The sequence below is a fragment of the Tyto alba genome, unplaced genomic scaffold (genome assembly GCF_018691265.1).
Source record: "Tyto alba isolate M040663 unplaced genomic scaffold, T.alba_DEE_v4.0 Super-Scaffold_22, whole genome shotgun sequence".
In the NCBI taxonomy this organism is placed as follows: domain Eukaryota; kingdom Metazoa; phylum Chordata; class Aves; order Strigiformes; family Tytonidae; genus Tyto; species Tyto alba.
Window position 1 is genome coordinate 24,538,098 of NW_024881296.1, and position 26,105 is coordinate 24,564,202.

At 40.1% G+C, this 26,105-nt stretch overlaps 1 protein-coding gene across 1 annotated transcript; it reads right to left on the minus strand.

Moving 5' to 3' along the window:
• Nucleotides 1-462: 462 nt before the first annotated feature.
• TMEM242 (transmembrane protein 242) lies at nt 463-24,447 on the minus strand (the record flags this gene model as incomplete). Its single annotated transcript, XM_042796128.1, has 4 exons — nt 463-2,049; nt 16,996-17,133; nt 22,342-22,442; nt 24,060-24,447. Coding segments are annotated over 4 exons (726 nt in total), but the record flags the coding sequence as incomplete, so codon positions are not given.
• Nucleotides 24,448-26,105: the final 1,658 nt, after the last annotated feature.

A 26,105-nucleotide genomic window follows, 5' to 3' on the forward strand; every position in this document is an offset into this window, starting at 1 on the left:
GCCCATATAACCAGGCACCCCCAGATTTAATTCATCCTATCTACTGTAAGGGAATTTTTTTTACAGAAATGATCCAATGGCTAGCCATGACCAGAGAGGACAGCTCTCTTGTGCCGGGACTAGCATTTGTTTAACCCTCAGTGCTCTAAAGCCCTAGAAAACCACTCATTTTTCTTCCAGGTTTCTCCTGAACAGTGTTCTCATGCAGTCACCATGCTGATGGGAGGTAAGCAAGGGTAGAGCGGCTCTTTTCAGACGCAGCCAGCACATAGGTCAGGTCAGATGCTTTGTACAGCCAGGAGCAGCCATTCATTTTAGTACAGTGCAAGTCACCCTCTGACCAGTCCTATCTTTCTCCATTGACTGTGCAGGGAACTTTGGATGGCTGATTTAGGTGACTTACTTAACCCAGATGAAAACAGATGACCCGAATCCCACCTTAGAAACTAAAGGGAAGCAACCTTAAGGACACCATGCGATTTGCATTTATTTAGTTCAGTTTAGTACTTGACCAGTTTTAACGACGTGGCTACTTGTTAAACTTGGTAACTGAGCCTAAGTATAGGCAGTACAGGTATCACCATGCACACAAACTCACATGAAATATGAAAATAGTACCATTTTTAATGTGCATATGATGGCAGTATTCACCACAATTTATTTAATATTGGATTACAAGCATCAAGCTATGGAAAAGATGTCAACTATTACACTTCAATTGCTTTAAAGATATTATTTTAGTGCTGTCATGTTTCATAGGAAAAGCATACTTCTCTATTATTCATCTGACATTTAAAGCTTTTTTAATGTTCTTTCCTAGGAATATAAAGACTTAATCACAAAAGACAGGTTTTAAGAGGACTTTATTAAATCTGACAACTGACTAATTGGACTGTGTGCAATTAATAAAAAAACTTGATAATTCAACAAAGGATTGTTCACTGATAGCATTTTTTTTTTAATCCTGCATTTTTAGAGATCTGCAGTTCTGCAAATACAGTGTCTGAGTAAGACATTATTCTTCCTCGTTTACGCCCACACTTCATGAGATTACTGCAGTGTGGAAAATGTCACATTGCTTCTCCTAGTAGAAGAGCCACAGGAACCACAAAAAACCTAGTCCTGCCCATACACTTTCTTAGCTGAAAATATTTGTGTAGGACAGACTGGGTGTCTCACTATTACATCTTTTCACTTACAACTTAAATTACTATAGAAATATAGTGGAGACTGCTATGCAAACTATCAGTTTCACTACTGTGGGATCCAATAAAAAAGCTAATACTGACAAAACAGTGCACTTTGTAGAGAACTCTTCTGATGCTCTACAGAGGAGCTCAGTAGGTCACTATTTGCATATTTGATGTTTTAAACTCCTTTCAGACATAAAAAAATAGTTTGGTTTAGATACTTTTTCTGTTGCAAATTTAAGTATCTCCTTTATTTTTAGCAGAGTGCACCGTATGCTTTACCTTCAGGCTCAGTAACAGATCTGTTATAATTGACTTGATGATTATATTCCTAATGGGACATGTAAGTGTCACTGAAAGTACTGTTCTTTGTTTGATAGAGAAATTTCCTAAAATTCCTCTTCAGATGTAGGAAGGGGTAAGAGTTTATTGGGGTTTTGTCCTTATATTTACTACTGAAGATCGGTTTCTTCTTTAAGTCTTCATAAGAGTCTTTTTTCAAGTTGGATCCAACTTACTTTGGAGGGTTCATTTCCACACAAATCAACTACACCAAACACGCTGAGATGTACAATATAAATTGTTTTGCTTTGTTTTGTTTTTAACTCTCTTGCTGCTAGATGTTAACTGGCATCCCCAGGTTCAGTGAACTGTGAGGAACTTGCTCAGTCTGAGTTTCTTTGCTTTTCAGATGGGACACTTCTGCTACTTCCGCTCCTGTTCTTGCTGAAAGAGAAATGTCCAAATGGCTGTGAGTCTTTCACTTGGATCTAAGTAAGTCTTCCCATTCAACAGTGGACTCACTATTTTTAGGAATTGCTGGAAACACTGTCTGCATTTTAGTTTGGAATTCTTTCATCTATAAAAGAGATTAAAAAATAAAATTGGTTAACTGTTAATAAGGAGCAGATAGAGTAGCACCATGAACCCGGGGCTTATTCCACAAAATAAGCTGTGTGAAGTAAAGAAGAGGTGAAAAGATTTTTAAAATAACATAGAATTAAGACTTTCCCTCTGTTTATGTTGGTTCAATTAACAAAGTGAAAAAAAGTATGAAGGGACCCACAACAATCCCCCCTTTTAAAGCACCACACTGGAGTGCCTAATTTGGACCACTTGCCTGAATGATTGTTATATGAACAACTATATGTAAACATGCACATTTAAAATGTTTTTGTTTGGAGGAAAATGACCTCCTTAGAATGTGCCCATACTTTGACTGAAGTGCATTTTTCTACACTTGTAATGGGTTAAAGGCCCAATAGGTCTGTTAAAGGATTTTTCAACAAGGATTAAAGAAAAAATATTGGTCAGCTCTGACCATTTAGGTTTATCCCACCATACAGGTGGGATGCAGGTGACAAAATCTCATTCACATTTATACATTAGTAGGAAGGAAAGCAAGATTCGTGATATAGAACCAAGCTTGTCTTTTACTGTTGTCAAATTAAAATGCTGTGAAGAGGAGGTTTGCTAGTTTCGTATTCTGTATATCAATACATTAGTACCAACTGCCAAATCTGTATTTATGATACCCATTTTATCACCAATATCTGATTCAGTAGTCCTGGCAGGCCAGAAGTGAAATTTAATTTCTTTAAAAATCACTTCTGCTTGAAGATAATATTTAGATTTAGCGGGTTTCTTTCTTCTAAGATTTTTACATATATTTTTACATCTACTATATTTTTAAAGGATAGGCAAGGAAAAATCAAATCAGTGAAAATCCTGTTACACAAACAGCAGGATGTACAGGGGAAATTTTGGACTGCTATTTTTAGGAAGCTGTACAGAATCTATGACATTCACAGAAAGAAGACAGGATGTGGTATTCAAGCACTAGATGCAATGACCTCTTGAAGACTAAATGCTGTCTTGGGCAGTACGTCCCACAGAAAGGTTCCAGGAAATCTAGATATTCTAAACAGCCACACAGGCATCTTCTCTAATACGCCTACATTTTGTGTGCTATGGGTCATCAATTTTTTTACAAATACCTTCGGGCCATTTTCTGTTCCAGTCCTCCTGCCTGTTAATAATTCTGACAATGAACTGGTACTTCTTTAGAGAAATGTTGCTGGAATGCAATTATTCAAGTTACAGCTGATACAAAGAATGAAACAATTTACAAAGAAATTACCAGTCTTTTACTAAGACAATAACTATGATGAATGAAAGCATTTAGAACTCAGGTTTTTATGTAAAAATGCCTGGGTACTGCTAATCAAATAAAAATACATGTTATATAAAGTAGGAGGAAAATTCAGAGCCAAATTATCCTTTTTGTTTTATACTGATTGTGTTCATATGTAAAGCTAATTCACTGTCTGCTTATATTTTATTCTGATCAGATAGTTGTTTTGATTAATTATGCATTCTTGGTTTTTAAAAATCTTGGCAATCACCCACAATTGTTCCTAAACTAATATTTTTGCTTCTTATTTAAAGAGCTCTCATTGACAGCTAATATTTCCAAGAATAATAAACACCAGTATCAGACCTGACGTAGGGGAACAGCCCAAATCACATTAAACAATTTCTGACAATTAAATACAAGTATTTACAGTAGGAGATGCTTTAGGAGCTTTGGCCTCACTGTTTTTTCCAGTCATCTGTAATTAAGTTACCCCAGTTCTCTGATGAGCAGAAAGCATTCAATTTACTTAACATTTTTTACTTCCTAAAGAGTGAACCAACCCTTCTCCTCTTTCATCTCTAAATATTATCTGGGTGTTTGGTAACACAGGAATGGTCAGATCCTAACCGGATGTAAACTGCTGTAGCTCAGCAGGTATCATTGGAAATAAAACATTTTGTACCAGCTAATGGTCTGGTGCAATGTGGACTTTTTGGCTGTTTCTAAACTCAGACTTCTAAATTTCTCTCAGTGTCAGATTTAAATGATGCACTCGTAAGCCCTACAAGACACTTCTGTTACTCCACTGAAGACACACAAAACCAAAGGAAAACTGAAAGCAATTACATAAAGCCTCCAAAAAGAGGATGGTGTCTGGGGGAGCTATTCAGAAAACTACAGTGCTTCCTCAATCTAACAGCTACCTTATAATTACTAACATGCCGACTCTTAACCCTCAAATGCAAAAAGGAATCTTGTCTGCGAAATAAAACACTACAGCTCTGTTCTGAAATAAAAAAGGTATTTATTTAGAAAGCACTAAAACACTGCTAGCAGCTTCAGATTTAAGAATATTCAGATTTTTCTCCCGTCAGAACACTGATTTATGTTCTTCAGGTAAAATCAACTAATTTCCTGGAAAAGCAATTTTTCCTTAACACATGGACCAAATCTGAAATATTCAACATCTGTCTTTTGCTTTTAAGACTCCCTGAGAAATTTCCTCAGCCTTGTCTTTTCACATTTTGATGCTTATTCGTAAAAACAGTTTGCAAGTGATGCCAGACACAGTGTCTTATTTACCACTTCCTCTCTTGCCAGCATCTATGACCTTTTCCACAAGCCGCCTCTGCACAAAAATAGTTTTTTCATTGCAATTCACAACTTTGACCATGTTTTGTATTTTCTCACAAACTTCTTTCCTTAGTGATTCCTGGACAGTGATCTGTTTTAATAAATCATAATGCCAAGCCAATCACCACTGTGCATTGTCTTCTCAATGTCATGCTTTAGTTTGTCAGCTGTTTAAGAAGGACGTTATCTAGTGACTGGCATGGGCCTCACTAATACATGTCTTTACCGTATGTCTAAACAGGGCCAGTTTCTTCATGATACAAATGTCACTGCTAACTTTTACTAGAAGTTTAAATGTCTATACAACTTAAAAGATACTACACCCAATTATTTCTCTCTACAATAGTTTTTGAGTTCTCGCTAAGAATACGCTAAGCAACATAATTAGTACTAGTCACAGACTTCTATTTTCCCCATCTTCCTCTCCTCCCAGTAAGAAAGCACAGTACAGTATTTCATTAGGGCTTTGATCTGGACTTTCAAGTCCAGATTTTTTTTTTTTCTCCTCTGTTCCACTAATAACATCAGCTTTGAGTTTCTACCTCCATTTCCACATTTGTGCTTGTTGCTATCCTGAATGTACTTTCAAATCCTAGCCACTGTCTTCCCTGCACTCAGAGCTCCACTAAAACTCACTTGCCACACTGCCTAAAAAGCGTGGAGAAGACTTTGAAAAATAACTATTCTCTGATGTAATGGAACCAGTGTATACACACATAAATAACCATGGAAACCACATCCCAAAGTTCCTATCCCTTCTCTCCCAGTGACAATGTCTGCCTGCTGATGAACCGTTCTAGTACCAGACTTTAGGCTGTGACTCCTTTCAGTGAGAGACTATCAGCCTAATATCCTGGGCTTTGGCCAAACTCTGTTTAATATATATTTAGGACTACACTGGCCTCCAAAGTAACTCACACTATACGCAGGGTTGTTCTTGCTTGCATTTAGTTGACATTATCATACCAGGTCCATTGCAACTTCAGAGGATCATTGTAGTGAAGGTAAAATTTGTTCATGTAAATTAGCTGTCCTTCAGTGCATTCGACTTACCAGTGTCCTGTCACCTCCTGCAGTGTGGTGAGCTTCTTGTGAAGATGATGAATCTAGCTTTATGTTTTATTAACACTGCATGCTTGAGGTGCAAGAATTGAGAACTTGTCTTTACCTCCTCTACTGCTCAGGGGACAAGCGCATTTCTTGATGAGGGAAATGCTGCAATTAGGAATGTGTGTCTTGCCTTTTCATTTTAGTAGACATGCCACTCGGGAGGTCTCTTCTCCCCTTTCCCTCCCTGGAAATCTTCTCCTGTATTTCCCCCAGATTCCACAATACACGTGACAGTGGTCTCAAATCAAAAGGCATTAATTTAATTATGAAAGCTAATGTGCTATGTACTAAGTATTGGAATGTTTTGAAATAATTCACTGAAATGGCTGCCTCTTTATTATTGTCAGCCACACTGACACTGGGGTACTCAGTTCAACTGTGATAATGTCTTCAATTAATAGTGCAGTAAATGGAGCATTAAAAGCTGGACATAATCTACCTCTTTCTGCTGGACATATTCTACCTCTTTCAGTATCACGAGCTTCTCTCTCAGCTGCTGCTTCTGAACCTAGCGGTACATGAACGATTTGTAACACATTTCTTGATTTAACATTGCTCCGTTCCTGGAGGCAACTCTCTGAAGTGAATTTCACTCAAGTGAATTTTATTTTTTTTATCACAGATATTGCAAAGCTTGACGCTGTTTTTTCCTGCCAAATAAATTACAGTAACTGTTCCACCTCTGACTGTCAGGCTTCTTTGTAAAAGGGTATCATCTACCTTACTGCATTAAAGAATCTGTAATAGCTACAGATCACTGTTATTTTATCTTAACCTAATGATCCTGCCTCAGGTGGCAAAAATATGGGGACCTAAAAGCATCTTCCATTTAATAATCTCTTTTTAATGTACATCGTTGACAGAATGTCACACAAAAATTGGGATAGCACTATTACTGAGAGCACTTACGTGGCCGTTCATATTAAAATGAATGGAAGAGGGGCTAAAAGAGTCTATTTGAATCCTAGAATGAAAGTTTTACAAAGAAATATTCTCTTTAACGTCTGACATTCATAATGGGCCAACCCAGATTCCAGGAATTATTAGTTTCCTATTTTAGTGCTCATACTGGTAAGAACTGCTTACATTAGCTTCCAAGTGAAATGAGGTTAGATGCCCTGAACTGGAATATCGACTGGCAGCAGAATACAGTACATACATGCCCTCTGTTCTCCTCAGCCACCTTAAATTTCACAAGGCATGAAGATGAGACGGGCTGCCCTGGATTTAAGGGCATCAGAGAGGATTGTTCTTGCCACCTTTTCCCAAATCTTACAATGATTGCTGTCGCCCTTGTTAGCAAACGATTACCAAGGTCTGCACACAGAAATAGCAAGCTATTTGAAGAAAATGGCAAGAGCTGAGCCCTTACAGTACTCAGAGAGGAGAGCAGACACCCTGCTGGCTGAAGGTGATTCTCCGATTCTCTGTGTAAAATGGGGCACTCACTGCAGGTCACCCTGTGCCGGTTTCCACACTGACCTCTGAAATAAGCATGGAAAATACAGCCCTGGTTCATATTCTTAGATCTTATACTTCGCTGGCAAAGGCATTATTCAGATTATTCAGAACTACAAACCTATGAAAATGGCCCTCAGAGGGTCAATCCTGGCAGTATACATGCTAATATTTAACTATCTTACACTGTACTGTAGTGCACTGTTCACAACCTGTTTGCTGATTCCAGTGTTTCAGGCCTGCATAGAGAAAAGCAGCCACAGAATTTTGTTAACCCACCTAGAGAAGTCAAGAGCTCATATTAACCCCCTATCCCATGGAGATTTACACACATGCTTAACCTTACACAGTATTAAATACTCTCTTTGAAAGTAGAGGACCATTTACAATACCTAAAATTAAACAAACACGTAGCCATGTTTTTCCAGAAACCTATCCCTATAAATTCTGTGTAAATGGGTAAAACGTGTGGTGCTTTTTAAAAGAAAAAGAAGAGGAAAATAACCTAAGTGAACTTTACAGGGAGAGGATCTCACTGTTAAGAATGAAGCTATCACAGTTCCCAAACCATTGTACATATGTAGTAGCCTCCCACAGCTGATACATATTCTGTCTCAAATTACTGGTGAACTGCTGAGAGCTGTCAAGTCACAAGGGTCAGGCTGTCTCTTTTCCAATGATTGGGTCACATGAAGAGATGAAACACATGAAATACTTTCCTTGTGTTACTTTTCCAAGTGTGCAGCAGCCATGTTACTCATTCATAAATGAATGCATTTCACAAATGGGAATATAGCTGGTCTACATCACAAATGTGCTTTACTAGCCCCACTTTTTCTCATTTAATTTCCATGCAAATGTCACTTGGCTCCCATAAGTGAGACTGTTAACTGGTAGCCTGAAAGTATCTTTCTATACATCTGTCATAAAAGGAAGAAGGTGCCATTCCAGTAGAAAAGCCTAAAGAAAACAAAACTGTTCTGGTTTAAGGCTAGATTATTTTGAATACAAAAAAAAAGGGAAATAGTTAGCTAATTATGATGAATGAGAAAGACAGCTATTAATGTATATACACCAAGACAGTAATTCTGTAAACCACAATCTGAGGAAAAAAACACAACTAACCTCCTTAGGTTCAGAGATACAGGTGTATCCTTTAAAATTTTATACATTTCTGTGTTGATTTTTCTCAAATAAAATACCAAGGACTTAGGTTTTTATAGTGTGTATCTCAAAGCAGATTAAGTCGGTGTCTCATTCTCAAGCCTATTCTCATTGATTTCAGGGATTCTGCATCAGGCTTCAAAATAAAAGCATAGGTACAAAATTTGTATTATACCATTTTGTTGCAAAATTTGTATTATACCATTTTGTTGCAAAAGGCTTTCATGCCATGCAGAAAAACTGAGTGAAATACTTTTGAAATCACTGAGGAACACGCCATTTATTTCTGCAGAATCTTACTTTCAAATCTGGGTGCCTGGAAAGGACATCCACATGATTAGTCTGTTACGGTGTATTAGTCATTGCTCCTTAGTCACCCTAGGCAATTTGAAAAATTAATATTAATTTTAAATAGTTAAATATCTAAATGTATAAAGCAAGTTGGTTAATGGACCCAAAATCTCAGGATGAGTATCCCAACTCTATAAGCTCTTCTATACTGTAATTTGAATTTCTGAATTAAAGGAAAAACATTAATTGTCTGCAAGCAGGCAGCTCCGTAAAAGGGCAAACTGAGTAATTTTTTTCCTCTGTATGTCCAGGAATTCATGATTTGTATCATCCCCAGGTGAGATTTATGGCTGGGAAAAGAGCCAGCACAAAACCAAAACTCTTCAGCGATGCATAAGCCTCGACGCCACGACCGGCGCTGAATTCCACGCAGGAAACCTGTCAGAGCCAGTGTGACACGCCGAGCCGGGCAGGGGCGGCTGGGCGCCTCCGGGCAAGCAGAGCAGCTGGGGGCTCAGAGCACAGGAGGGTAAGAGAAGCATGGCCATACCACCGCACTTAACGAAACGTGGGAAGATCCCATGGGACCAAAATGTAGGATGAATAATTCGCACCTATCAGATAAGCTTTTATTCAGACTTGAGTTGTACACACAGAGTTCACAGTTCTGTGCAGCTGAGAAGCGGATCAATCCACTCGTCCACTTACGGCGGTGTGGAATGGCTCCGCAGAGGCAATTTCAGACCAAAGGCTGAACGTTGTTTTATTCTTTCTAGCTTCTTAACAGGTTGGCGGCAGCCGACAGCTATGAGTCTCTTCCAAGGCACAGCAGAGTAATTCCTCCAGACAGCTATATAGTCTTCCCGTATTTTTTAAATACTTACAGCTGTTCCTATTCATAAAGCAGATGTAGCAGCTTTCCACTATGAAAATTACAATCTTATTCCTTGAGTAAGCATTCTGCCTTATCAAGTTTACAGTGAAGTTCATAGGTTACTTTTCTTTTTCTTCTTGGATAAAATACTAGCAGTACATATGCGTGGAGGCAAGTCTTCTCCACACCAAACTAATTAGGCACTATAAGCAGTATAGAAAAACCCTGTATAAACCAGAGGAGGAAGTACTAACTTGTACTGGGACTCCGTCTTCTTTCTAAGTGCTTGAATTTAAATAACTATTGAGGAAATAAAAAAACATTTAAAAAACTGGGCAGATTTGATTTCAATTGAAATGTATGATCATGAAATAGCAAGGAAAAATTGTATTGTGCAAACATAAGCGTGATAAAGAATAGAAACTTCATGAATAACACTTAGGTGAGGATTAAATAAAACTGTAATGAAAAACTAAAAAAACAAAATCTAGGAATGACTCTATAATTATTCTAGGAGATCTACTGCTTTTATAGCAACATTTGTTCATTTATGAAATAGCATTAAAATTCCAGCCACTGCAATATGCCTATACTTGGTTAAGATCTATAGATCTTAGAACTATTTACAGATGCCAAAACCATTAATTTTTTAAGACTATGTCTCCATGCTCTTTTCTTATTTTTAAAACTAATCCATCCTTAAAGCCAATACCCCTTTGTGTTTATACTGTACCTATGACTATCATCTCACAAAATTATATCAAATACCTCTCAAAATAAATGGGGTGATGCTACAATTCTTATGCTTAAAATGATGATTTAGAGATTAGATTTTCTCTAGAGAAAAGCAGCCTGACTAGGAAATGTCCTTACCAACAAAACCATGGCAAGCATATATTCTCTGTATTGCTTTTAATTGTTTTAGATGTCTCTTCACAGCTGTGCAATTGTTTTAGACTGTTTATATTTTAAAGGATAAGATCAATGAAAACCAGGATATTTCATTAGGAGCCACCATAAAAATGATAAACTAATATTTTGTAACTATATTAGTCACAAATTGCTAGGCGATTCTTCTTTCTATTTTTTCCAGCTTTCTATGGAACAGATGTGGAAGCAGCAATCAAAATCTCACAAAACTACGTATGAATCATGCTGGCCTTTTTCCTAAGGGAGAAAGAATGCTTTTATTTCTGAGGAAATAAAACCTAATTTATTGAGGGCATAAAGAGCAAAAGGGCTTTTAAAGCATAATTTATCTTGTTTGTTAATTGTTGCATGCTTCAGTCTACAAGGGCTGAGGGTATTGTTCTGCTTTTAAAAGCAGGCTCATAATCACAGATAATTTAAAAAAAAAAAAAAAAAACACAACAAGTATCAGGCATTCATATGTATGTTATAATACCTGTCAAGTATTCTATAGCTGCAAGTTAAATTAAAAACAAAAACCTGCTTATTTAAAACAAGGGTTTACAACTCAACTGTAACTTCTAGAAAATTGTGAAACTAATATTTTTCGAAGCAACAAAAAGGTGTGGTGAATCATAACACCTGTAGAATAGGTAAATAAAATAAAAAGGATTTTATTTTTTGAAGCTTCCATGAAAATACTTGCTTAGGTCAACTATAACAGCAATGGTTTTAAGATAATTTTGAATTTTTTACTTCTAAAAATTTTTACTGAGTGAAACACCACTTATTCTTCAATTGAAAATTTAAAACTTCATTAAGCATTTCATATGGAGAATGTTGAAATAAGATGTTTCAACTACCGTTCAACTTTTAAAAAATTTAAACATAAATTGGCCAAACTCATTATTTTCTACAAAATTTATTTCAATACCTATGTGTTTTGCATTGGAAAACAGTCAGCCCTCTGCATCAGGAGTGGGCAGCTACAGGGTTCTGAGGTTGCAAGCTCAAAACCCTGTAAGATAATGCCATGGAAGGTAATGCCATGATGTGGAAGTTGTTAAATAGCAAATATACATGTTAAAAAATGTGGTGCCATTTTGTTTCAAGCCAGATGTCAGTTATTAAGCTTGTGTTTAACACTGCACATGTCCTTCCATTTTGTAAAGCACCTCAGAGAGGAAGGCTGTCGGTGTGTCTGGATGAGCCCTGGGTTCAGGTCTGGAGTGCTCTTTGGAAGCAAATCTCCCAGTTGCCCATGCTTACTGGGCATGAGTTTGTGTACTTCTGAACAGTCTCAAAATGCACAAACTGGGTTTCTTCAGGGTGACACAAACTGAAGCAGCATTCTCGGAGCGCACATAACATACTCCAACTGCAAACAGGCATTCAAGCCATGGGGCAAGGCCAGAGTCAGTCCAATTTTAAAAATCCCCTGGAATGGTTGCAGCTGTCAGGTCCTCAGCCCCTAGGCTGCTTCACTGCCCCGGTGCTGCTGGTCAATGATACTTTGCTAATATAGACAGAGCTTCTACACCTGGAGATAATCAAAGGTGGACTGACTTTAAATATTGTCCTGAGAGATTGCACAAAGCAAGTTCTAAAAGTCTGACTATTACTGACAGCTGGTTATTTTCTTCAAGAGGTACAGTATAAAACTAGATAACCACCATCTCCTAGGTTCTGAAAATGAAGACTTGTCTTTTACATTATAGAAAAATAGAACTTAAACCATTATCAAACCAAGTCCTCACTGGTCCATCACTTTTCCGTTTAGGAATAAGAGTTGGCTGGAATTTAATAGGGTTTATTACTTACCAGCCTGTCCTCAGATTACAACAGTGGTAACTGCAGTCAGGGGATATTAACAACCCAACCTGAGACAGCATAAGATCTTTTATATCTCTTATGAAGATATAAAGATCAGTTACTATCACCCCTGGGTTTTCACGCTGGCATAAAAAGCAGCAGACTGTAAAGCTACAGAGAACCACCTCTAACAATAAAGCCATCTGAGAGCTGGAAGTAGGCCTTGTCACAGCACTGTTTTAAGAACCAATAAACCACAGAGATTAAATAAATAGAATCATCAAAACTGGTGCATCACCTCAGTGTCTGAAACTGATCTTAGCAATGACTTGCTTCGATAGCAAACACAGGCTGTCTCAGAAGGGGTAAGGACATGGCATCGTGAACTTTGGCTTCAGTTCCCTGCCATGACACAGACTGCTGAGCGACTGCAACGCTGCTTCAGAATGACGGACCCAGATTAATTACAGCAATTATAACTCATCAAGGAAATATCGTTCCGGTTTGCTCTTGTCGTTTCATCTCTCACTTTGTAAGTGATGACTAGATAATTTAAACAGTCACAAAGCTTAGAGTAATACATATTTTTATCAATCATTCACTGTCCCGTCGATAATTTGTGCTCATAGGAAACACATCCCCGAAGAGCAAACCCAGCATTTTGGCAGCGATACCAAGTGAAACCACTCTTCGGGGCTTTAACGAACGGCAACACCACTTGCCGCTGCTGCTCTCTGCCTGTTTAAAAACCCGGGTCGTTCTAAAACGATTAAAACCGCTCACTCCGTCAGTGCGGGACGTAAACCGGGCTTTTCCCGCCGCCGCCGCCAGGTGTCGCTGCGGTGCAGCAGGGGCGGCCCCGCCCCGGCCCCGGCCCCGCCCCCTCCCGCTTTGCCCCGGGGGACGCAACCGGTCGGCGCTGGGCAGCGGAGGGCAAGAGTACAAATAACACGGACTTCCCTCACCACCACCACTAAAAAAAACGGGAGTCGCAGCGGCACCTCGCTGCTTTAGTGCCACCCTTTCAGGTGTGCGGGAGATGCACTCCACCTCTTCCTGCAGATGCAGTTAGGGCTACAATGGGTTTATGGCAGGTGTGCTGACCTAAGGGTCGGGACAATTCCGTCATGCCAACTGAATAGTCCATCGTTTCAAACCAGTGCGTTGCTAATGACATGAGCAGGGTTCAGAGCACAAAGAGCACTGGGCATGTCTTTCACTGCACCTCTCCAAATTCACTGATGAGCTTTGCTCTCCTCCTCCTGTAAAGCCAGCCCAAGCGGTGGCGTGCACTGACTTGAGCCGTCTCCACAGGCTGGCCCATCAGGAGTGGAACTGCTCAGCAGCTTTCCTGACCAAACCTGCTGTGCTTCAGTATCTCTGAGCTCTCCTTTTGCTGTGATTCCTGCCAACCCATCACATCTGATTTTCCACTGTGGCTTCTCATATTTTACTCTTGGAGATGACATGAACCATTGAACAACACGGAGCAACTTAGTCTTACTTGACTGGGAACCCCTCTCCAAACTGTGCAAATAAAGGTCAGTCCTTTATTCACTAAGATCCCACCAAGATAGTCACAGGGACAGAGCTGGCAATGGATTTGAGAAAGCACTGGCATTAGGGTACTCCTGCATGTGACAGAAGCAGCGTTCTTGTTTGTTAAATGAAATATCTGCAGGGCTTACAATCAGAATTTTATTATCCTTAACAATTTAATATTGAGAGAAACAATTTAATATTGAGAGACTGTATTAGCTGTCAGTAATGTTATCAATATTACCAGGAGCTCTTAAACAAATTAAGCTGCTGCCCAGCAGGGCCAGATCATTAATTAGCAGGTCCCAAAGGCAGCTGGTGACTGTTAAAGGCAGTAAGGTGAAGAGGCTGGGCAGAACCTCTTCTCTTTGTCCAGCTGCCAAAGCTTTAGTTATTAAGTTCACAAAGATTCCTGGCATCAAAATGAGTCAAGTCTCCCCTCAAGTCATATATAATACAGCACTTTCAGAGGCTGAAGTTTGCCTTAAGTTCATAGTTTCCAAATCTTGATACCAGGTGTGAAATTGTAAATTGAACTTCTACAGGTATTTGGAAACTGCGTGTACTACAGACCAGATGGATTCATGGAACTCCACCACATTGAATACTCCAGACATTTTTCCTCAGGTAAATCTGTAAGAGCCTCTTTTTAAAATGTTTAACTGAAATTAAAATATTCTTTTGAAAGTATTGAGCTCAGTGTAAAATCTACAATGTCTTCTGTGATCTGAACAGTTTAGGTGGAAAGAAGCTTTATTTCACTCAGTTAGAACTCCAGTAAACAGTTTCCCATAAATAAAACTTGTATTTATTTTTGTGGTTATTTAATAATTTTTAGACACAACATATGCATCTAATACGTGTTCTTAAAAATCGGTGTTCTAACTGACTGTTAATCTGTTATCTCTGCTTATATGATAGCAACTGAGAATTTTCAGAAGGACCACAATGCTCCCCTGAAATAGGAAAATAAATAAAATAAACAGGCCTTTCTTAAAATGAGCATATGTTTAAGAGTCCAGAGCTAATAATGTACCAGTCAGCTTATAACCCTTATTTAATCTCAGCTGTTCAGTAAGATGATATGTAAGCCTCAAAATACTGTCTTTCAACAGTCAGTGTTTGGTCCTGTTATGTTAAAGCAGTATGCAAAAAAGTGTCAACAACACTCAAAAATCAAAGACTACTTATTCTAGAAATACATTTTTAATGCTAATGAACCTATTTAGTCCAAATATTTCATTTCTAACATACTTCTGCTTTCATACGTCCAGCAGTTTTAAACTAATATATATTTGGTTTTAACAGATCTATAGTAAAACAGGAAAAAGAAAGGTGTGACAGGAAATGGACAAATTGTGAACTTTTGATTCTGCAATAATGAGTAGCACTATTGTACGTGTTTTCTTTCTGCAGTGGGAATTTAAAAGTCTATAGTGAAAGCAATAAATGTCAGTGGAGAGCAGAGAGAGCAAGCTGTTCAAAATCACGTGCAGACATAGTCAGACTCTCAACAGAAACCTGCTTTCCTCAGTGCTTGCAGTTCTCACTGTGCACTATGGTGAAACATAAGCACTCCACAACAGAAACCAATACCAACAGGCATTTGCAAGAGACTCTTAAAATACAGCTTCCCCCACCTCCTTTCAACACCAGCACAACACAGAATATAATAAGGTGCAGCTTTCTGACTAGGAATGTTCAATGAGTCTCTAAAATGCCCTGCAGTGTGCTGTGTGCTTCTGACACAAGAGCCCCTGCTGTCAGGTAGCCATTGGATTCTGGCATGTCCTGGGGCTTGGCCATCTCAGGCTTATGTAGATGTTCCCTGTCAGGCCATCTCAAGGAAATCGGCCTCACAGGGAAAGCAGGCAAGTGTGGGTCTAAGACAGTACTTCTCAAGGAAGTAAAAATTAAGCTTACTGAGAAACAGTTAGCCTAAATTGCAGACCAGGGTCAGATCCTGCTGTCCTTCAGCAGGACCAGAAGTACTCTGATGGAATGAAAATAAGAATTAGCAGCACAGTGTGAAATGAGTCCTTTTGGCTGATGATATAACTGACAGTAAACCGAGTGGACTGTTGCAGCTCAGCATGCAGAGAGTATAAATTGGTACTCCCACTCCTCCTTCCCCTACTCTGCCATCCCACTACAGCTTCACAAGGAAGACTTGAGTTTAAACAAAATGTGTTGTAGCTGCCTCCTGTGTCCTGCTATGCTTTTTTTCGTGTTCTGCCTTCCTTTACTGGCTCCTATTGAGAATCATCATTGGAAACTAAGGAATAAGAGATTGTGTAGTGCTGTATGTTGGGACATAAATCACGCCTTACGGGATACATCAGCAGAGTAGACAAGAAGTGAGGACTTGAATAAAGATATTAATGAGAACAGTACTGGGATGAAGTAGTATCTTCCTTTTAGGTTTGAGAGACACTTTGCTGAATATATAAATAATTTGCCATGGAAAGTAGAGGAAGTCTATTCATTCCTAGTCCTGAAGAGGATGCAGACAGTTCAGCCAAACTTACAGCTGCAGGGGACTCTTAAGTCATGGTTCATTACTAGAGGCAAACAAGAATGCTTTACAAGAACTTTAGTGTTCACGCTCAACACTGTGAAACACTGGAACATAAGCAATTTACTAAAGATAGCCTTAGCCTCTTGGGATGTACAGAAGCTTCCCAAGCTTCTTTGCCTTGACGTGGCATGTCATGGACCACCATTCTGTTGCACATGAAACTCAATCTTCTGCCCCCTTGCCCCTTCCAGAAACATACTAGAAAGCAAGACAGTTTCCTCTCAGTTTTTCTTATGTCCCCTGTGTCCTGATGTAAAAAATGGAACTTGGACAAATAAACAGACTGCTCTAAAGATAGGATTCAGGGGGTAGCCTTCAATTCAGTAAGCAAAGGATATAGAAAGTTTGCAGCTACTATTTTAGTCTCTAAATTAGAACACTGGCTCTTTTGTGAAGAATCTGAGACATCTGTACAAATAAACATAATCAGGACAAGTGTCCCTCCCCCCTAAATTGTCTCCTCCCACAACATCCCTTTTCTTTGCACATGTAAAAATGCCTTCCATGTGTGCACACACTCTGGTTAGTCACTCTACATGTGGTGAATGTAGTATTTGAGGGGATCATACTTGGTACTCACACTGTGCACACCCAGAGCCTTCCAGATAGCAAAACTGAGCAGTCCAACTCCACACCACGCGTAGAGGGAGCCCCATCCTAGGGCTCGTAAGGCCAGTGAGGAACCACTCTCTGGTAATGCAGCTGTGGCAGTAATCCCCTAAAACCAAATATAAAGCAATCAAGACAAAGTGAACAATAATAGGAAAAAAACATGAACTAAAAAAATTAACTTCCTGATCTAGAATTTTTCTTGACTTGCCAGGTGTACTAGTGTGGCCACAGGAACTGTTACTGCTGCCAGCAGGCCCAAGGAGCCAAGCAAGGAGGTGGATGAGTTGCTTTCCCACCAGGAGCTGCTTTTGCGGTGGCCAGTACCACCTGGTGATGATTTTTATTACCCAGAAATGCTGAAGACAACTGTTTTGTGGGCATGAGAACCTGATACTTGCCTATCCCACCAGTCAAAATACAAAACTGAATCAAAACCAGTCACAAGCCCTTATGCCAGTGACATGGGAACATCAGGATTGTACAACACTGATTTTGGTACTTTTTCTTGGCAGGTGTGGGTGGGTGGCAACTGTTGGTTTACAGGTCTTTATCTGCACTCCTGAAACAGCAGATGAGGAAATGGGAGGAACCAGAGTAGCTTTCAGCTTGACACAGAGAGGGTGTAACAGAGACTAATTTCAAGGGGCTGCAACTCTAAAGGAGCTCTGGAAACTGTTTAGGAAAATTCTGTAAAAAGCAAACAATAATGCTGAACTCAGCCTGCTGCAGAGTTCACCATGTGGCAACACATAAAATGCCGTGCAGTCTTCATACTTCTCGTTTTTGTCAGAAACAAGAGTGGGCACTTTTCACCACTTGTTAAGATAGTGCTGCCTAAGAGTCTGACATGGGATGTGCCCTGAAAGCACAAACACTGTCACTTGAAAAAGCCACCTCAGGCTAAGAAGAATGGAGCCTCAGCCATGATGAGGTCCCAAGCGTGATGAAACCTTCTCAGTCGCAGCACACGAATGCACACTGCAGCTACCAAGGGCCACACGCTGGCTCACATCAATCCCTTCTCGCCGCACGGTCACCATTAGCCAGCCGTTCTCATCTCCCAACACCCAGCTTGCTGTTCTGCAGCCAGCAACAGCGGTAGGGCAGACGTAATCCTCCTGCTCATAGTGGTAAATGTCAGCAAGAGGGTTTGGTTTTTTCTCCCAAAGGATCACTGTTCAATTCTTCACATGGAAACAGATTCGAGATGGTAACTGAAAGACTGGCATCTGCAGTCCTTACAAAACTGAACAGTCCTACTGACTTACTGTATATCTCAGGGGAAAAAAAACAGTTATTGCTCAGAGGTAAGCATAAATGAGAGTGCAAGTGTACAAATGTATTCAGTAATGAATTATTTAATTTACAGTCTAAAATACTGAAAAGTGAAATCAACTTCCAGAAGGATCCAAAATATTTTCCTCCAAAACTTGCCAGAGCTGCACTTTTCTATTCAACATAAAGTGAGAAAAAAATATTTTCTATTCTTCCTTTAAAAGAATTTACATTCTTTGCAATTTTTTAAATGGCTCTCTTTCTTCTTTAATATAATTAAGCATATGTAGTGTGTATTACTATGGTATTTGGTCAGTGAAATAGCACCAGTATTTTTTTAACTCCTGGCTTTGTATTTATTGAAATGTTAAAATGATCCTCAGACAGTTCTCAGTATTAACTCTTTCCCTTAGGATTCAGCTGTAGGCACAGTTACCCAAGGACAAATACACACTTAAAATGGGCAAAAGCAAAATTTACCTTGATCCTTATTTATTCTGATTTGGACATCCCAAATTGGAAGCCGTTAACAAAGCAGTGTTCTATAAGCATACACATACATGCACACAGGCACAAACAACAGAGATCTCTAGTCACACTCTCATACCAGGTCCTATTATGTCCTTACAACAGCTAAAGAACTTTCCTAACTCTTTCAGCAGAGACTGCTTTGTGTAGACTTTAAACGCTGATGATTATTTCTGACATTTTTCTGCTTCCATAGGCTAACCGTATGCAACTACATGCAGAAAAAATTATCCCATTTGAAAGATGGGAAATAAATGGACAAAAATATCCTCTACACAGAGTCTTTAAATAGGAGTCATTACCTGTGAATTTTGCCGGCAAAAAAATCCCACACAAATGCTATTTAAATGCTTGATTGCCCCAGAAAAAAAAGTGGTAAATTGAGACAATTGATCTGGTTTTACTGACAGCAGCCAAACAACTTTCAGTCACAGGCTGATTCCTCAGCGTATTAAGTACACAGATGAGGATTTCTGTAAACACCACCATTTGTTATATGATTATCAGATACGCTGTTCAGAGCATCAAGAAAGCTGATCAATGAAATGCTACAAATTTTAAAAAGACAACAGTAGCATGGGAGAAAAAGATGTCCCCAGCAAAAGAACATTTTTAAGAGAATGGAGTTTTATTCACAAGCCTGTTATTTTATGCACAGATTGTTTTCTCCTCATTAGTGATCCTGTATTTTTTTTAAAAAAAGTAACTTTTTAATTTAAAAAATAAGCCTTTAAATAATACTTGAGTCTTTCTAAAAACCAGGTCAGGAACATACACAGCAGAATTAGCTGATTTGATTGCCAAACTATATGCTTGCTTTTTTTTTTTTTTTTTTTTTTTTTTTTTTTATTCCTAGAGGATATAAGCAGGAAGTGGGAGAAGAAGAAATGACATTGTTTTTTGTCAGGCATAGGCCTCAATCCTGTAACTATCCCCTTGTGGATAGCAGTGTGTCTGAAAGGAAGCAGTGCCTAAAATAAATGGTGTGTTCAACTGTTTTGGTTGATTGTATTCAGCATGTTCACTGTTTTGCATGACCTAACCCTTTGTAAAAGTAAACACCTGGATAAATGCTGGTAAAAATGGACACTTATCACAAGGAGGCTGCTGCATCTGAGCATTTAATTTTAAACTCCCCACCCCCCTCAATCATTTCTTAACCGAAGGAATCTGCAGTGGTTCATCACTAACAAGGATTATGCAATCTCAGTTTGGAGTGAGTTTGGGTGCCAGTCCTACAAATGCTTACATTTACTTCACTACCATGGAGGACGTACAGTAGGTGCAATTTCAGCTTTATCTATTGCCCGTAACACTGACGCTACTCTACAAGAGTAGCGTCTCATACTGTTGCTTCCTGGAAGTCTGAATGCAGTCATGAAGCCATGATGCTGTGATGCTACAGCTTCCCCTCTAAATTGCTATTTTTTATTCCTATAAAACTATTTAAATCTGTTCCGGCCTGCATTATGTTTGCTTCCTGTTTCTACCTGACTTGCATGCTGCCATTTCACTGACACAAGTAGTGGCACAAGCCAGCAAAGATGCTGAAAGAATAGGTCTTGCATTTCTTCCCAACATTGAGCATCAATTCTCATTCCTTCGGAACTTCCCTCAAGCTTGTGCCAGCACAGTCACTGCAGTCATGCAGTGAAGGGGTTCAAAAGACTGATTTGGACTAAAACTAATGTAGGAAAAAAACCCAAACAGAATTAACCAGTATCATCTCACGAACCCAGTAGGACAGGTGTTGGTGCCTTTACAGGGGCAGGAATGAATTGCCAGAAACAAAGGGCTGGTATGATTACTTCTTTCAACAGCAATTCTGGCTGATGTGTGCTTAAAAGTACCTGCCAAACTATGGCCTCGCCTTAACATGGATAAAAACAGTATTTAGGCAGTGAACATCTAAGAGGGATGCAATCATCTGTAGTTATTCATAGTTGCACTTTTGTTATTATACCTTATGTGTTATTAAAAATGACTTGCAGTAAATAACTAAATGTAAGTAAAAATGCTACTGCAAAACTGTTTACCTTTTTGGTACCTCAGAGAGCCTGGACAGGTAGTTAAGTCATTCTCAAAGTCTAGCTTTGCCTTTTGAAATTACTCACCTACAAGTACTTTGACAAAAAAAGCATCTTTCTATACTTTTCAGTATTTAAGTTGAGGGGCCCAGTAATCACAGATTTTTGCTAGCAAACTGTTGTAATTCATTTGCACAGATAGTAGCAGATACAGGTTTTCAGCAAAAATCGAAATGGTGTGTATCGCTCTGTGACATTTCCAGCATATATATTCTTGGATGTCAATGTAATGTCACTTTTGATAAATTTCACACTGATAATAGGACAGCTCAGACAGCCAAGAGTATGCGTGAGCTGGAAAAAATGCAATGCTCAGGAAAAAGGAAATTTAAAAAAAAAAAAGGAAGTTAAAAAAAGAGCAAAAACTTCCTTATTGTAATATATTTCTATACCTTGTGAAATAATTTCTCATGGAGTTTTCTATTTTGTCTATTCCAAAAAAGAAACCTGTGTTTATTGTTGCTGAAAAGGCAATGGATGAGTTATGCCACAGCAGCCTACAGAAGAAAATGGGATGGCAAAGGAAGGATCTCGTGCTCCTTGACTACAAAAGGAGATTTAAGTGATCAGATACAAAGGCTCTCATAGAACATGCAATGGAAGAATTTTTTTCTCTTGATATGCATTGTTACTGAATTAACATTTTAAAAATAAACACAACTGATCAGTTCTCAGCTCCCTAAAAACATCTACAATACAAGTTGTATCTTAAGGGCTCAGTGGAGACAAGGCTGATCAATTTTAAGGGCCTATTTTTGGCAGTAACAAAGCATTGGCAGGGAAAAAAGCGTTCCTCAATTAAATATGCTGTATTTCAGATTAATACACCAACATGGTATAATTGCTAGCTTTGCAGTTTTTTTTCTTCAGAATGCTCACGTGGATCCTGTTAATAATTGTATGAGATCAGATTATTTTTGGCCATCACATGTCTTCAGTCCCCTTACACAGCGGGAAGGGAGTACAGAGCTTAAATTTTGACTAAACGATTCCACTTGCGTATTCCACAGCTTACAGGCTTTCTGCCTCCTCATTCCCTCCCTTACTGCAGTTACATCCCTTCCCGCCTCACTGTAGCGCCGTGGGACTGCACAGTGAACTGGATCACGGAGGCAATACAGGCTCGGGACTGAAGTGTGTTCACGTCACAGAATCAAAACAGACCATCGATTATATTCCTTTATATAGCAGTAGTATGATTCCAGCAAACAGTGTAAGCTTTGTGTATTTCAACTGATCTCAAGTACTAAGGTATTTAGCAGTTTTTGAACTAATCCTACCCCTCCTGACTTCAACTAAGTCTAGTGCTCTTACCATCAACTCTGTACAACCAAACTCCACGTACATCAACATTTCTATAAAGCATCTGATGCATTCTTATTTCCTGTGTATCACAATTGGAAAATAGTTCAAAAGGAACAAACCTTACTAAACCAGTCTGGGTTCTTCTTTTTTGTCATGGCAAGTGTAGTGCCAAAACCCGCTATCATTCCTGCTGTAGCAACAGTACCTAGAAAAATTCCACCTGTGAAGAAAAGTTTAAAAAATAAAAATTAAGATTTTGTTTCTTGAGAAAAAAAAAACAAAACAACACAACAAACCACAGCACAAAAACAAACCTGTTTTGAAAATAAAACCTGACAAGATCTGTCAGCAGATGCTGAAGGGAAAGGCACAGTGGTCTGCAGTATTTACATTAACACAGTAAGGAAGCATAGTTTGAAATAGAGCATTTTAAAAATTAATGGCAAGTATACATATTTTCAAGCCACACACAAAAATCATTCAAAGCCCACAATGCCTTTTTGCAGCACTTTGAAATTTCTCTCCCACTCCAGAGCCAGGCTGCTAAAATCATCTTGTTCTATGGCTACACCTCGCCCTTCCCCAAAACGAAGATGCAATTATTTTTGTTGCATCACTTGTTATTTTGAATGGCCACCTGAAAATCCACCAGTACCTCTGAAGACCATTCCATAAGCAACAGTTGTTCCTCAACTTTCTTCATTTGAGGTCCTAATGCTTTATTTTAAAAAAGAAAATGACACTAGCAGGAAGCTTTCCAAGATAGAAAGCATTCCTCACTTCTCAGTTGTCAGTGTTTCCAAAGTCACTTCGGGTCCCTTGATCCCTTCTAATTCTTGCTTCAAAGGCACGTGTAGCCATACCTACCCACTTTTAAGAAACAGGCTTGTTACAAAGACTGAGTGCACTATGCAAAACAACCCGATTCGTATTAAAATCGTAGAAGTTCAGGGGGTTACAAGTTCTTCCTTTGCAACTATTGCTAACCAGCCTGTTTTCCCTTTCCTAATACCAGCTAGGGGGTTAAAAAAACTGGCCTGAATATGAATTAAGACGCAAAACATGTTTATATTAGGTCTCACTTTTTAGAAATTAATTATTCTATTACTGCGATGGAGAAGTTTGCTGTGCTCGTGTCAGCGACACCCACGAAGCACCCCTTCTGCCTGGGAGCAGAAAGTCCTCACACACTGCCCGAACTTTGCATGCCCGCTGCATTTTTACATTTCAGGACCTACTAACCAACATTCCCCCGATTTCAGAAATACTAATTGGTCTTAAATTCCCGTTAATGGGTCTCGAATTAACCCGAGGGGGCAGCCGGGGCGGGAGGCGGGCCGGCCTCCGCTCCGCCAGGGGGCGCGCCGAGCGCGCCGGCGCAGGGGGAGGCGTGCGGCGCCCTCAGGGGCGGCCGGGCCCCCGCGCCGGGGCCCCACTTGCTCCGCCGCGGAGGCGCCCCGGCAGGGCTGGCCGCGGACCCCCGCCCGCAGCCCTTGGAGGCTGCCGCCCCCGCTCCGGAGCGAGCCCGCCCGCATCCCGCCCAGCAGCAGCGCCGTGCCGTGCCCCGCGGTTCCGCCCGCGCCGCGGAGTGATGCGCCCGAGGGGCGGCGGGGGAAACGGGGATAGGCGGGCGGCGTTATAGGGGCTTCCTCGCTGCACCCAAAAGCTGAGGCCATCCCCAGGCGCCTCGGCTCCCTCCCGGGGTCGGGAAAGCGGGGCGAGACCTCAGGCTACGGGGGGTACCCCTGGGCACGGAAACGCCTTCCTCCCGGGCGCCGGGCTGCTCGCCCCCGACGTGCGCAGGCGAAGGCGGGGAGCAGAGGCGGGCTTGCTGCACCTTTGATTAAGAAGAGCTTGTCCTGGGACGCCGCAGGGCCCCCGCCACCCCGGGACGGGGGCGGCCCGCGCCCGGGGTCCAGCGGAGCCGCCGCCGCCCCCTCCCGGGCGTCTCCGCCGGCAGCCGCCCCCATGGCCCAGGGCGCGGGAGGGGCACGCGGCGGCTGCGGGCCGCAACCCGGAAGGAAACGGCGCTGGGCCGGGACACGCAGCCGCCCTTCCTCCTCCTCCTCCTCCTCCTCCTCCTCCTCCTCCTCCTCCCGCCCGGGAGCCCGGGCGGCGATTCGAGCGGGCGGCGGCGGGAGCCCAGGCGCCCCGGGAGCCCGAATCGCGCAGAGGGAAAATGGGCAAAAGTTGTCAGAGCCTCCTAAAGCAAGTCTTTTGTAGCAGGATTATAAGTGGTTTTTTGTTGTTTAAGTCTGTGGGACAGGTAACGTCGTGGACTTCTCTGGATGAAACTGGGAGAAATTCTTACTTCCCATGAGTTTTACTAAGCTATATCTTCATGAATGGCGTCGCTCTAAAGTATAGCTTTTTGTTCAAAATTCTCATTCTCCCGAGTAGTGTAAATAGTTCTTCATACACATCTAAATTCTGTCTGAATGGAAACATAAAGTAACGCTACAAGAACCAGATATTTCTGTTTTCTTTCACGTCTATACCACAGTAATTCTCGGTTGCTGTTGCTGATGGATATAAATTGCTGTACAGTTACCTATCGCTCTATTCAATATGTTCCTTTATCGAACAGTGTACTAACTTCTCAGGATACAGTACGGGCAGGTAAAGTATATTTTTATTTATAACAGTCAGTACTTTTAACAGCAAACAATGTAAATAAATCCAAAACAAATGTTTCCTCCCCAGCTTCCTTCTTTGTATCTTTTCATCACCACTTATAGTCTGTATCTAAGTGTCTAATTATAGGGACATGGGTTGCTAGGCAAAAATTTAGTATTTTGGGAAACTTCCTGTTCATGGTACTTCTGAAAACCAATCCAAAGCTGTTTCCTAATAGTCCATGTACTGTGTCAGTTAAAGAAAATTTTACACAGTTAAGAAGCAATTACTGTAAAAGAAGTAGGCATTATTTCTGCTGTACAGCTGACCCGGCATCACTAGCCAGTCTTTTAATCTGGACAGCACCTAAATGACTTCTAGTCTTCCCTCCTTTGGAAAAAGCACCCCAAAATCCTGTGTTTGTTTTGGAATAGCATTAGACTGCCACAATAATAATAAAACCTGGAAAAGCTTAGAAAAGGTGGTCTTAGAAAAACTGCACAGTGACAATATTAAAAGAGGAAATTACTTTGTATTTTATCTTCATATTGACGTGTATATGTTTATATAGAGTATTTAAATGTTATTAGTATGTATAAAACAGCAGCATGCATGTCATTGTGATTGTAAATTGTGTCAGGATCACTATTGCATCTGCTAGAAGAATCCTTGAACTGTGAGAGATAATAACCTATTTTTTGTGTCTTTGATGATAAAATCCTAGATTTTCTTCTCAGGATAGTTTTTTGAGTTCACATCAATCAAGACATCACTTTCTTTCAAATCTTCTCCAGAACTAGGAAGAAAGAGAAGAGAAGAGAAGAGGTATAATGATGTTATTTAATCCTGGTTTGAAGAATGCCAAGAATCTAAGAGTTAGGTAAGTTCTGTCTCTATTAATCATTCGGAGAGACTTAAAGTAGGGCATAAAACCCATGAAAACTACTCTGTCTTACTGGATAACTTAAAATTCTTGGTGTTGTAGAGTAAGTTGTCCCAATTTGGCAGAATTGCGTCCATTTAGGTTACAATATTAATCTCTTCTTGTTATGTAATTGAATATAATATAAAGCTCTCACTACTTTTATATGTACCTAACCCAGGAACCTTGCATTTTCTGTCATTATTCCTCCTCTGTCACTGTTATGATACACATGCAAGTGTACTCACCTACATGTGGCTACTCAGGATTAACCAGTTGTCTTTTTCTGAAATTCAGTTGTTTTTTCTAAAAGTGGACACATTTGTGTTTGAAAGACAGATTGTA